The 14,528-nt window shown below is 38.1% G+C and overlaps 1 protein-coding gene across 1 annotated transcript; it reads left to right on the top strand.

Moving 5' to 3' along the window:
• Window positions 1-541: 541 nt before the first annotated feature.
• On the top strand, window positions 542-13,918 carry LOC110586080 (coiled-coil domain-containing protein 15-like; the record flags this gene model as incomplete). Its single annotated transcript, XM_021696227.2, has 4 exons — window positions 542-1,322; window positions 6,187-6,336; window positions 6,876-7,067; window positions 13,775-13,918. Coding segments are annotated over exons 1-4 (744 nt in total), but the record flags the coding sequence as incomplete, so codon positions are not given.
• Window positions 13,919-14,528: the final 610 nt, after the last annotated feature.

Below are 14,528 nucleotides of genomic sequence, written 5' to 3'. Positions count from 1 at the left end.
ATTTCACAGGGATAATGGAAGTGTCCCAGAATTATAGCAGAGCCTGGAGCAGTGAGGGTGACCGCTCGCGTGGCTGTTCAAATATAAGAATATGTATTAAATAGCCTTATAAATGTAACGAGGTGTACACAGACTAACTAAGCTTAGCTTAGTTAGCTTAGTTTGTTCCTAGAGGAAGCCCTGCTAGGCCCACCTTTTTCCATCCTTTTCTCCTACTTCCCTCTGTTGGGACCCCTGTCCCTCCCAGTCACCGTTCTTCAGCTCAATGTAATCCCTTCCTGAAACACTTGAACTGGTCTCCGTGCTGGGGCTTCAACGGCACCAGCAGCCCACCACACCTCAGCCGGCGCGTTACCCAGCAGCCGCGCGAACCCACTCGTCCCGCCCAGTTTCTCGGGCCTTCACAAGTCCCGCCCCCTCAGCTAGAACGAAGCGGAAGTGACGTTTTTGCGGAGCCCGAAGTCCCGCCCCTCACGCTTGCCCAGCCCCGGGGAGGGGACGCAAGACCGGAAGGGGTGGCTACAAGGCCCCCGAAGGGCGGGGCGGGGCGGCCCTCCCCAACGTGGCGGTTTACTGGAGGCGGTTCCCTTAGTATCCGGAATAGTTTAAGTCTGTGGCGAGCGCCTCACCAGTACTGGGTCGGTGCTATCTTAGCAGGAGTGGGACCCCTGAGGCCTCAGAAACAGGCTTTTGTCTGGCCCGGGACTCCTCGGCGTCCAGCGCTTTCCCCCATAAACGGATACCGGTCATTTGGACTCTGCCTCTGGCTCAGGTTCCCACCCCACCCTACCAGGCCCCTTTCCTTCTGGCTGCTGCGGTCGTTCCTCCCTTTCCTCGGGGTGCCACCGGTGGGCACCGTCTTCGTTCTCTCAGTAGATCCCTTTTTCTCCCCCTCTCATCCCCATTCTTTCCAGAAGGCAGTCTTTATACTCTTCCTTTTTATTTCTTCCCACTTCTCTCCCCTTCTTTGCTCTTTCCTTCCTTCTCCAGCATTCTCGTTCTTCGACTGCCTGTCAGGCTACTGCCTCCTGCAAGGCTTCTCTCCCTTTCTGGAGCCTGTGCTCATGGCTCAGGAGGTTGAGCTTTTAGCGCAGTCGTTTGAAGATGTTAAGCTTCTCTTTTCTCCTGCCCAGGAGTCACAGATGCCAGGAAGTATGGCCCCCCTCAAGAAGCCTCGAAATACCACAAGGGTGCCTCTGGCTTTAAACCCCCTGAAGAGCAAGGACGTGTTGGCAGTGCTGGCTGAGAGGAACCAGGCTATAATGCCAGTTGGGGCATGGGTGGAACCTGCCTTGCCAGATAGTTCGGAAGTTCCAGCATATGTGAGTGTCAGTTTGATGCAAATGTAGTGGGGTTCCTCCCCCATTTTTCTTTTTCCTTTCTTTCTCTCCCCCTCCCCCCATATTAGCCTTCTGTAATCCCTGGTGCTTAGATAAAGATGAACAGTCCTTTCTGGGGATGTCCTTTCTTTTCTGTTATAAATAGGTACGTTCTTGAATTAGGATTGTAGAACAAACACCTATTTGCCAAAACTGTTCATTTCACAAACTCTTGATCGCTTGCTATGCACAAGACATACATACTATCTATATCTTGCAGACACCCTACAACATAGTAGGGGTGACAGTTGCTACACTTAAAGAAGCATTAATTGATTGCTTGAAGTTAATAAGAGTGTAGTAGAGATTCAGTAAGATTCAGACACAGAATAAGGAAAGAACAGATTAATTCTGACTGGGATTCTGAGAAAGTTTAACTATAAATTTCATGAGGACAGGGAACTTTATTTTTTGTTCATTCCTGTCCTGTCATATAGTAAGTCTTAAGGAAATACTCAAAGAATGGATGTGGAAATGTAGTCTATGTTCGTCCTTAAAAAATGGAAATGTTGTAAGTACAGATCGTAGGGAACAGCATTTCAGATGAAGGGAAACTTTTGCAAAGTTTACATGTGTGCCTGTTTACATAATAACTCATGTGCTAATTGACACAGGAGGACAGTTTTGTAAGAATATTTTTGATAGTCTTTCACTAAACTGTGCCTCTTAGCTATTTGTTGGAATTTTATTGTGGCATTTACCACATTATATTTGTAGTAAGTTGTTTACATATCTACTTTTCCTGATGGAGTGTGAACTTCCAGAGCACAGGAAAAAAATCTTATTTATTATCATGCCCCCGACTTTATCTTAGTGCCTAATAAATGGAATGCACAAATTGTGGGAAGGTTCTTCTGAATGTATCGACAAAATGCTGAACATAAGATGAAAAATATGAGTGGTCCTTGATCTCAGAGAAGAAATGAGACATGTTTAAAGTAAATCTTAAATAGCGAAGCAATATCATATATTCATTAATTTTATTTTTTGTATGTGAATATGTATGTACATACATATTCATTTATTCCTCTTGTGCCTATTTCCAGAAAGGATTTTAAGTATCTGAGTAGTATATGATTAAGTGCTATGACTATGATACTTAAGGAAGAAAGATAGGACTTTGGGTTGATGTGATACAGGCAAGTTTAATGAAGAATTTAGATAGAGAAGGAGGATGATTCAAGAAGAATGGGGAGAGTGGGAAGTGAGCGAGGTGTATCAGGATTCTAAGGGTAGATTAGATTGATTGGAGTGGGAAGCTTAGTAGGGGGATGGTGGCTGATAGAACTGTGGAAAATAGGAGCTGTAGGGAACCACAGGAAATGGAGAAGGGATTGACTTCATTCATTGTTTAATATTTACAGATGAATTTCATAATAAAACAGTGTTCTGATTAGGTTAATTGCTTCAAAACTTTTTTGAAGTGAGGGATAGATTGGCTCCTGGGGGACAAATTAGGATGTAATCGTAACAATTTAGCCATGAAATATAGCATCAAGACTTGTTTAATGGTAAGGAATAAAGAGGGAAAGCCTTGAGAAAGGGTGGTTGAAGTAGGAATGAAGAGGGATAAATGTCTTATATTTATCCCAGAAGAATCAGTAAGATTTGGTACAAAGGTATTTTGGTATTTAAGTTAGTGACTCCTCTTTTTCATTGCTCAAATAATGACATCTTTGTAATGTAGCATCAAAATGCCTAAAAACCACCAAATTTTTCTTTTTCTATGTGAAAGAGAATTGAATCTCGTGTTCCCAAACACTAAATGGAAATACTAGTCTTGGAAAAAATATAAACATGTCTCCTTTCCCTCATTTAAAAAATTTTGATCAGTACCAGTCAAAGTCAATCTGATCAAGCATCTCATAGAACTCTTTACCGATTTAGCATATATGGACTGGGGAATCCACCCTTAACAGATGCAGCTCTTGTCAGCTCAGAATAAATGCTGAATAGTTACTTCTAAAGCATGGTAGACCTAATATCATGCCTATTCTAAAGGGAAGCTCCTAATCATTTTTGTCCCCAAAGTTTCAAGGAGCTGTCAAGATTCCTAAAAATACCGTAACTTCAGACCTCCCTCCCCTTCCATTAATTAAATTAGCACCAAAAGACACTGCTGTTCTATCAGCATTCATGGCTATTGCATTATTTTATAATTTATCTGATTATCTATTGTTGTGTAACAAACCTGGATCTTAGTGGCATAAAGCAAAAGATACTGTGTGTCAGGATTTCAAGCAGGGCACAATGGGGATGGCTTGTCTGCAACATGGTGTCTGAAGCTTCAGTTGGGACAGCTAAAATGGCTGGAGATGTCTGGGACAAGTTTACTGGGTTCTGGCTGTTGGTTGGATTTCTTGGTTCTTCATCTGGCATCTGTTGGGCTGTAAAGTCCAAGATGGCTTTCTCACTCACATAACTGGCACTTGGGCTAGGATGACTAGAATGGCTAGGAGCTTGCTGGAAGATTTCTCTTTCCACACGGCCTCTCTACTTGGCTAGCTTGGGCTTCCTTTCAGCATGGTAGTCTTAGGGTAGAATTCTTACATGGTGGCTGGTTTCCCTAGTGTGAGCATTCCAAGAGCTATAGGTGGAAGTTGCTTTATGACCTTGCTGGAGAAGTCATGGAGCCAATGCTTCTTCCTCTTTTTGGATATACAGAGCCAGACTACATTCAGTATGGGAAATGGCTACACAAGGGCATAAATACTGGGAGACTTGATTCATTGTGGGGAGAAGGGGAGATCATCCTTGGAGACTACTGTGTAATCTAAATATCAGTCCCATCATATGTGAATTATCCAAAAATGTTCTTTGGTTGTTGTGAGAAACACTTCATCCTATCTTGCCCACTTGGATAGTCCTTAAGGTTCAAAAAGTCTACGAGGAGTTAGTTGTACAATTGAAACAGTATTTATTTTTGCTTAACCCAGTATTTCTCAAATTTATTTGACTCTGAGAATCTCCTAACATTCCAGAACATGGGACAATGTTCTTGGGTTTTGGTGGCCTTACACAATGGTGTTTGCTAAGAAAAATATGTTTCTAAAATATGGCACATTCTTATGTTTGGCTTACAGTTGAGATTCACAATTTGGAATCAGTCATATACTTCAGTAAGATGTTTGATAATCTCAGCATGGGGGTAAAGAGGGGGCAGACAGATAGTGGAAGTAAAAAAAGGAAGGATGGCTTTAATCTTCTGGGAGTTGAGTTAATTTCGGTCAGTTGTTCAGGCTTTACTATCTATATCTCTCCTTTGGAATTATTTTACCTAATTGTTCTTTGATATTTGTTTTGTACACTCTACTCCTATGGTATATACTCGTATAGAATATGGGGTAGATTTCTTGGAAAATTTAATTTTAATTGGAATTTAAGTTCATTTGATTTTGAGAGTTAATGACCTCCTTTGAAATATTTGGGCACCTTCTGAACTAGAATTTGGAATCACTGTGTTAGAAGAAGGGCTCAATAGGAGTATGATTTTATTTAATTTGAAGATTCCTTTTGAAAGAGAAACACAGTTGAGAGAAAAACAGTACAGTATAGGGCATACATATTGGAGTCAGAGAAACTTCTAGCTCTGCTACTTGCCAGCCATAGACACTTTGGCTACTACTAAAGATTAATCTTTCTGAGCCCCAGTTTCTTCATCTTTAATATAAGAGATAAGAATACCTTCTGTTGGAGGTAGTGTTGGGGATTCAGTGATAAAATGTAGTTAAAGTGCTTCTCTTGTAGCAGATCTTTAATAATGGTAACTGCTTTTAATTATGATGACTATGGTTGTTACTCAGAGCACTCAGAGGAAGTGAATACTGATCAGGGACTCAAATGGGATAAAATATTCTAGATTGTTTAGAATATGTTTTGGAATTGAGCATTACATAAATATTGAGTATCTTTATATTCAAGGCTCTGTGTTACATATTGTAGGGGAAACAAAGGAGAGTTAAATACATTTCCTGTCCTCAAGGTGTACCTAACCTAATGGGGGATTTGAGAAGTGTTGCTCTCAATTAATGTTAATAAGAATGAGAGGTATTATAGCATAGGAGAGCTCAGAAGAAGAAGGGATTGTGGAAGGTCCTAGGTGGTGGGTATTAGATGGTCTTAAAGAATGAGTAAGCCTTTACCTTACTAGATAGAGATGACAGGAAGAGCATGCTATGTTAAAAATGGAGCATAAATCTGAGTGTGAAGGCATTTTATAATAGGACGTATTTAGTGAGTGGTGAGCAATTTTAGAAAATGTGTGACATAAGATAGGTTTGAACTGGTTCATTAAGAATTAATGAAGACAGGGGGCACCTGGGTGGCTCAGTTGGTTAAGCAACTGCCTTCGGCTCAGGTCATGATCCTGGAGTTCCGGGATCGAGTCCCACATCGGGCTCTCTGCTCAGCAGGGAGTCTGCTTCTCCCTCTGACCCTCCTCCCTCTCATGCTCTCTGTCTCTCATTCTCTCTCTTGCAAATAAATAAAATCTTAAAAAAAAAAAAAAAAAAAGAATTAATGAAGACAACTTTAGTTATCAGTTCAATGAAAAATTAAGATTTTATTTGAGTGCTCACAAATTCCAATTTTTAGTTTGTGATTTGGTTTGAGTTCTTGGTACTCACCAGCTATGTCTAGATTATCAGCTCTGAACTCCTGTGATTTCCTTACTCTACTGGGAATTCTGGATTATAGAACTGAATTATTTTGTCAGGATTTTATCTTGACTGATTTGTGCTTACAGCAGAGCCCTAGTGGGCAAAAACTGCTAACATTTAAGTTTATTTTCTGTCTTTCATCTTTCAAGACTTCAGCATATATGATTGAAGAAGAACTAAAGGAACAGCTAAGAAAAAAACAAGAAGCTCTGAAGCATTTTCAGAGACAAGTCAAACACCGAGTAAATCAGCAAATCAGGCTGAGAAAAAAGCAACAGTTTCAGAGATCTTATGAAGCAGTAAGTTCAAAAGTGAACCTGAGTAAAGATTGAATGTGAAGTGTGTGTTATGAGATAAGCTGTTAGACAGTTACAGACTCACTTTCTTTGGATTTCATGCTTTGTATAATTGCTAGGGAGGGCGGTAGATTTGTATGTTTTATTCTTGTGTTGTTCTGACTCACAAGAATTTTTTTTTGCTCTCACCAATAGTATAAAACAATGTCAGAATTTTGGATTTGGGTTTGAATTTTGGCTTTGCTGCTTGCTAGCTATGTGACCTTGGGTTTATTACTTACCCTCTGTGGACTGTAGTTTCTTGATCTATAAAATTGGGGCTATGATACTTGTCTCACAATGTTGTTATGATAATTAGATAAGTAAATTATTAGCACATAGTAGGTGCCTGGTAAATGTTAGTTTCTTTGCCTGTTAAAACTTTCCCCTTTATACCCCTGATCCTGATTTAAAATCTTTGGGGCTGCTTATAGACGTTATTTGATTATAATGGCTTGGAGTAGAACCTCACTAGAAGAATCTCACTTTCTTCCTTTGTGTAGGCAGAAAAAGAAGGCTCTATAGCCATGCAATCTTCAGATCCAGCACATTTAACTCCTAAAAGAACAAGTGTTTTTCCAAGCAACTTGAATGCTGCTATTGGAAGTGCTAGGTTACCTCCTTCCCAGATGCTTGGGGATGGAATGGATGACAGAGAGAATCAGAACGAATTATTCCAACAACAAGCCCAGGCTGTAAGTACATATTCATTTTATGTCTATGATTTTTTTTTTTAGATATAGGACATATCTAGGATATGAAGTAGAGATTAGGAGGTATCACATTCAACTTCACTTTTACTTTTTTTACCTTTGTAAGTGGTGAATAGTGAAATGATGTTTATTTTTTTTTTTTTTTTTTAAAGATTTTATTTATTTATTTGAGAGAGAGAGAGTGAGAGACAGAGAGCATGAGAGGGGGGAGGGTCAGAGGGAGAAGCAGACTCCCTACCGAGCAGGGAGCCAGACGCGGGACTCGATCCCGGGACTCCAGGATCATGACCTGAGCCGAAGGCAGTCGCTTAACCAACTGAGCCACCCAGGCGCCCATGATGTTTATTTTTTATACATATTTTAAATTTATTTATTTTTGGTAAGACAGTTTAGAATCATCTAAAGGAAGGTGCCAAAGTGTAAGAGTCAAACCTTATGAGAAAGAGCTTTAGGTCAAAGAACAGAGATTTTTTTTCCCCCCCAATTATACTGGAATTGTGTTATGGGTAAATTATTCTGTTTGTAGCATATGGACAGAACTGATTCCTAACCTCTGTTGCAAATAGGTACAGTACATGTATGGGGCATTTCATTCATTATTTTTGTCTCTTCTTCCTCTTTTCTGTCCTTTAATCTGATTTTCATAATAAATAGATCTATAGGTCAAGTAATAATATAGTAAACTCTCAACATAATCAGAATTTTAAAATGTAACATATCTAGTAATTGATTTTACATATCTGTTATTTATTTATTAAAGATTTATTTATTTATTTTAGAGAGAGAGAGCATAGGGGGAGGGCAGAGGGGGAGAGAGAGAGGATCTCAACCAGACTCTGTGCCGAGCACAGAGCCTGATGTGGAGCTCGATCTCCCGTGACCTGAGCCGAAACCAAGAGTCGGACACTTAACTGACTGAGTCACCCAGGCGCCCCTTGCGTATCTGTTATTTAAAAATTAACTACCATCGTTAGGTTCATACACTCAAATCACTTGTCACCATGCACTCAACTCTCCTTAGTGTACATGAGCTTTTTGTCCAGTCAATATCCTATTCTTCAACTCTGCTATGGGAATTATACTTCACCTTATTTAAAATGTATTTCTAGGGAGAGTGAGAGGAGAGCAAAAATGTAGATGATGATTGTCTGGGGGTGCCTGGGTGGCTCAGTTGGTTGAGTGCCCATCTGTTGGTTTCGGCTAAGGTCATGATCTCACTGGTTGTGGGATCAAGCTCCGTGTGGGGCTCTGAGCTCAGCGGGGAGTCTCCTTGAAAATTCTCTCCCTCTTCTCCTTCCCCCACTCAGGCTCACTCTCTCTCTCTTGCTCTTTAAAATAAACAAATAAATCTTCAAAGAAAAAAGAAAATGATGATAATATGAAAATAAAAGTTTTGTAACTGCTTATGTGCTCGGTCATAAGCATGAAACAAATCCAACGGTGTTGTTAGTATCAAGAGGGAAAAGCTTTATAAGCACATGTTATATTGAAATACTTAAAATCATTTTTTTCTCTTTGTCCCAAACTATGACTTTTTCTTGCCATTGCTTGATTTGTAGTAATCATTTTATAAATCATTTTTGTTTTCCTTTTGAAGATTATGAACAGTTTGTTGAGCAAATACTTACTGAGCCAGGCACTGCGTAAAGTATAAGGGATGGAGCACTGATGAAGACATAGTTGTTGCTTTCATGGTGTCGTAGCTATTGCCTCACTGTGTGAGGATTTTACTTCGTCTGTGTAATACACAAATAGAACACATCAGGTCACAGATACTTGAATATACTGTATTTGTTAAACACTGTAGAGATACCAGTGAAATGTGAAATAGGACCCTTCATGGGTTTATATTTCCAAATAGAGATATAAAGCTAACAGACCCCAATCTATTAGATAATAATATAGAGACATTTGCTGTATCTGATGAAGAGTTGTGCTATGGGATGTCAAAAATTTTTAAATCCAAGGAAATATTTGTGGGAGAATTCCTGGAAGAGGTGGACTTGAGCTGTATATTTTGAATTGATAAAGTGAATTGAATTGGTAAATTCAAGAGAATTTTGAGATAGGAGGAACAGTGAAAAGTCTTGAATATGTGATGAGCTTGGTATATTTGGGAATAAGTGATGGAACCATTCTAATTGATAGTTTACAGAGGAGAATAACAGAAAATGAGCTTAGATAGGTAGGAGGAAATCAGGTTATGAAAAGCATGAAATGTTATAAAATTTCAAAAAGTTTTTATACCCTGTTTTTTTTTTTCCTTAAAAGATAAACTACTGAAGAATGTTCAGTGATCTAAACTACTTTAAGCCTATGAACTTTTGCCCCTACACCACCGTGGCAATAAATGCTTTTCAATTTTACTGTTTCTGTTTCAGTTTTTATCCACTAGGTGTCACTAAGAACTAGACAGTGAGACATTGTTCAAGCACTAACTCCCTTGGTTTATCTAGAAGTGGCTGAGTAAATCGTGAATGCAGTTCACTTTCGGAGTGTTAGTGGACTTTTCAATTTTCTTGTCTTGGAGTGATAGAAACATAGAATCCTGGAGTTGGAGGGTTTTACATATTCATGTCACATATTGAAATACTTAAGGATGAAATGACTTGACATCTGGGGTATACTTCAAAATAATGTAAGGGTGAGGTGAAGTAGGGCATTATATATTAAACAAGATTGGCCAGGAATTGATAATGTTAAAACTGGTTGATGTGTATGTGGTGTGTATTATAGCTTCTGTCTACTTCTCTGTATGTTTGAAGTTTCCAATGTGTTTGAATTTATTTACATTTTTAATTAAATGTTGGAAAAGAAAAGACATTATCTAGTCTAACCTTTCTTTCTCTAACGAATTCTTTTTATAATGTCTCATATATAAATGGCCATCTAGTTTCTGCTAGAACACTGCCACTGCTGAGCAACTTACTACTTTTTAGACTATTTCATTTTTAGAAGTTTTGAAATTATAAGTATTTTTTCAATATATTGAGTCAAATTCTTCTCCCTATAATTTTTACCCTTTGGGCCTAGTTTTGTACTCTTAAGCAATAGAAAATAAAAAACCATGGTCATCTCTAAGACACTTCAAGTATTTGATTATAACTATCATTTTTCTCTTTTGATTCTTAAATTCCTAATGCTTTCTGTCATTATAATCTTGGTTGATTTCTTCTGAATGTTATTTAGTTTTTCAGTGCTCTTTTCAAATATGACCCTCAAAACGGAACACAGAACTATACCCCAAATGTGATTTTGCTAGGACCTCTCTTATTCTGTACCCCCACCCCATCCTCCACTTTTATAGTACTCGGTATTACCTACTTGTTCTAAGGTAGATTAAGATTGGGTACCTAAAGTTAGGAAGTATAATCGTAAAACCCGGAAGAAATTTCAAGTGTTCCCATAAAATAGAATTAGCCTAGCCCTGAACTTTTTGTTAAGACTGATACTTATCTCTAAGGATTGAGTTTCTGTTGTGTTCCTTGATAGCTTCATTTTGGTGGAGAATTGAAGAACAACTGATCATTGTTTCTCACCATGTATTAACTTTTTATTTATACACTATTAAGCTCACTACTATTTTTTAGCATGGTATACCTCAGCTTTTTATTTGTTTCTCACTGAATCTTTTATTATCTTGTTTTTTTACTTTTATTCTCTCTTTATATTGCAGGTTTTCCAGCTTTTTCAACCCTGGAAATAACAATTCACTTTTGTAATTAAGAAAGGTTTAAACAGGGCGCCTGGGTGGCTCAGTTGGTTAAGCGACTGCCTTCGGCTCAGGTCCTGATCCTGGAGTCCCGGGATCGAGTCCCACATCGGGCTCCCTGCTCGGCAGGGGGTCTGCTTCTCCCTCTGCCCTCTTCCCTCTCGTGCTCTCTGTCTCTCATTCTCTCTCTCTCAAATAAATAAATAAAATCTTTAAAAAAAAAAAAAAATAAATAAATAAATAAATAAATAAATAAAAAAAAGAAAAAAAAGAAAGGTTTAAACAATATGAAATAACCTGTTAAGTTTTCTGTAATCTATCATTGAAAAACTAGTGTTTGAGTTAGGCTCTTTGGCTGCAAGAATTCATTTTATTTTAAGAATATGCACGGGATAATAAAGACAGAATCAGAAACTCACACAAATCTAAACTCCCTTAAGGAGTGTGTGGCCGGACAATTTTTTTAGGTCTGAGTTAGCTCCGTTGATCACACAGCAGAGGATCTTTGATCTTCCCACTAATATTTAATCACTAACTTGATTGATTCGGTGGTCCTCATAGGGTGACCCACCTTTCCCCATTGCCTGAGGACATGACACCTTCAGTGCTAAACCTGGACAGTTCCCGGCAAAGTGGGAGAGTTGGTTGCCCTGTCTCTACACATATGCTTCTCCCTTATTTGCTTAATTTTCTACTCCCTCATATTCTCATCATCACAGCTCTGAAACTTTGGCATATGTAGGCTCCTTTAGCCTCTTCTCCAGCTTTGGACCTTTTCAGTTCAGTTTCTGTCTCTGACTTTTCATACTTCCTAGTTCATTATGTAAGATAAAGAATCTTCATTGGCCCAGCCTGCCTTTTTGAGGAAGATCTAGGTTACTGGCAAGCCTATAGCTTGGGATGCTCACTTAATAATAATTTGATTTGTAACATCTCCCTATTTTCTTTATTTTTGTTTAATACTTACTAACATTCACTTTGGCCCTTGTATTAGTTTCCTTTGGCTGCCGTAACCGATCACCTCAAACTTAGTGGCTTGAAAGGACAAACTTCGTCTCTCGAAGTTCTGGAGGCTGGAAGTCCAAAATCAGTTTCACTGAGCCAAAATCAAGGTGTCAGCAGGGCCCCTTCCACAGATTCTAGGAGAAAATTTGTTCCTTGCCTCTATCAGTTTTTGGTGTCTGCTGGCATTCCTTTGCTTGTGGCTACATTGTACCAATCCCTGCTTCCGTCTTTACATCACCTTCTCTTCTGTAAGCCAAATCTTCTTCTACCCCTCTCTCATAAGGACTGGGGATGGCATTTAGGGCCCATGTGGATAGTCCAAGATTATCTCCTCATCTCAAGATCCTTAACTTAATAATATCTGCAAAGGCCCTTTTTCCTTATAGAGTAACATTTACAGGTTTCAGGGATTAGGACCTGGTGTCTTTGGGTGTCCATTATTCAGCCTGTTACCGTCCTCATAGTTGGTCCTTGAAAGGGCCTTCAGGTTGAGGTTTGATGAAGGGTTATGGTAATAACAGAGAAATGGAAAGACTATAATGTATATTCCAGCTGCTGGACCAGTTGAAATACCCTGCTTAAGGGACTAAAATCAATCTGTGACTCTAATAGAGGTTTGGAGTTGATGGGAGATGAACATTATGTATCCTTATTTCATATCTGTTACGACGAGTATTTTGAATCCTTGGTCACATTGTGCAGGGCAATAACATTTACCATACTTGGTAATGAGCAAAAGCAGGCATATGTGTGGCTCTTGTATTTTTCATAACCTCAACTGCACATGTATCTCTTTTTGCAATATGATTATCTCTATCTTGACCCCTTTAGCCACTCTGCTAACCAAATTTAGAGGTCCTCATCTTAGCAGAATAAAGAGTAATGCTTCAAGCTGATTTCTGTGGCTGGAGGTGTAGACCTTTAAAAGCAAGGACAAAACAGAGGTGATATACTGTAAGGAAACTGTGCTGGCAGTGAGAGTGCTTTTATCCCTAGCTCACTATTAGTAAAAATCAAGGTGTTTGTTATTTATATCTGTAAATCGTGGTCATGATTTGCCTTCAAGGGAGAATTGATATCATTAAACTTTTGCTGGATGGGTTAGAACTGGTCTTGTTTTTGCCATAATTTTACTGAGTATCATAGGGATATACTTTTCTTCCACATGATGTAGGGCTTAGCCTAAAAAATGGTATTTTGTTAATTTCTGTATTTTCTTTAAGGGAACATTCTGTGCAGATTTGTGAAAAATAAAATATTCTATGCTTCTCTGAAAAAGAAATCAAAATAGGTGCTTAATGAACTTAGTAGGTAGATATAAGGAATGAACACAAAGCCAGTGTATTTAATATTAATACTTATTATCAGCTGTTACTTAGAGTACTTGAAACAAATGAGTTGAGATGTTTGAGTTTGTGTTCTGACTTAACTTAGAAAGGCTTCCTGAAAGAAGGGAGATTTGAGAAAAAACAATAGCTACAGTCTTCAAATGTTAGGGGTGAAGAAGAGATTCCTGTAAATAGGAAAAAAGAATTTTAGAGGGACTAGGGATAGAGTCTTCTAGCAAGGAGTGATAACAGTGATTAGGCATGCAAGGACTAGTTGAAGAAATAACTCCTTATTGAGAAGATGAATGGAAGGTAAGCAATGTATCTGCTCAATCATTTCTAAGTTTATTAATTCAAACTTTCAGGTTCTGATATTTTTGTGTACATTCTTAATACAAAGCATATGTTAAAAAAAATTTGAATAACAGCACTTAAATCAAGTTATGAAATATAGTATCTTAGAATAATGAAAATCATGTAAAAATACTATCAGCAGACCAAAGTGTCTTTTGCAGGTAATCCTCTTGTCTTAGGTCTGGCATTTTTTAATAATAGGGGCCTGTTTTCCTGTTGGAACACTTAGTGAATTGGCTATTAAAACTTTAGCCTGTTTTTGTTTGCTCTTTTTTCCCTTTTCCTGGCAGCTTAGTCAAACCATGAAACAGGCCCGTCACCGGCTGGCATCCTTTAAGACCGTGAATAAAAAAAATGCGTCAGTGTTTCCAGATGGTAGAAGGAAAACCTTTCCCCCTCAAGAGGTAAATTTATTTCTAATAAATTGTTTTAAAAAGTACAGATAAAGATTTATTTACATCTCACCATTATTTAGAACTGTAAAAATAATTGGAAATAACCTGAAATATCCAATAGTAGGGAATGGTTAAAAAATTATGGTGTATCCACATATAGCTATTCTAAAAATTATCATGCTTTCAGAGAATATATGAAGACAAGGGAAAGTGTGATGCAAAGTTAAGTGAAAAAAGTAGGATACAAGATTATATACAATATATTCTCAATTAAAAAAACTTTATTCAGCCAACATTTATGGAATGTTTATAGTTGCCAGGCATTATTCTAGAAGCAGGACTTAGAGTAGAGAAGATATAGACAAAGATCCCTCAAGGAGCTTCTGTGCTAGTAGGGAAGCAAATAATAAACAAGCAAATAAATGTAGAATATAATTTCAAACAATAAGTGCTATAAAAAAAATAAAGCAAAATAAAGAGATTGGGAGGGAATGCTGTGTGCAGAGACAAAAGCCTGGAAAGAAATGGACCAAGAGGTTAATACTGATTATTTCTGGTTAGCGTTATTACAGGTGATTTTTATTTTTTTCTCTCTGTTTTCTCTATTTAAAAAATTTTTCATAATGCACATATTTTACTTTCTAATCAG

Source organism: Neomonachus schauinslandi, chromosome 11 (genome assembly GCF_002201575.2).
Source record: "Neomonachus schauinslandi chromosome 11, ASM220157v2, whole genome shotgun sequence".
Classification (NCBI taxonomy): Eukaryota; Metazoa; Chordata; class Mammalia; order Carnivora; family Phocidae; genus Neomonachus; species Neomonachus schauinslandi.
Note: the sequence above shows the minus strand (reverse complement) of the source record. Positions and strands in the feature narration are given on the sequence as shown.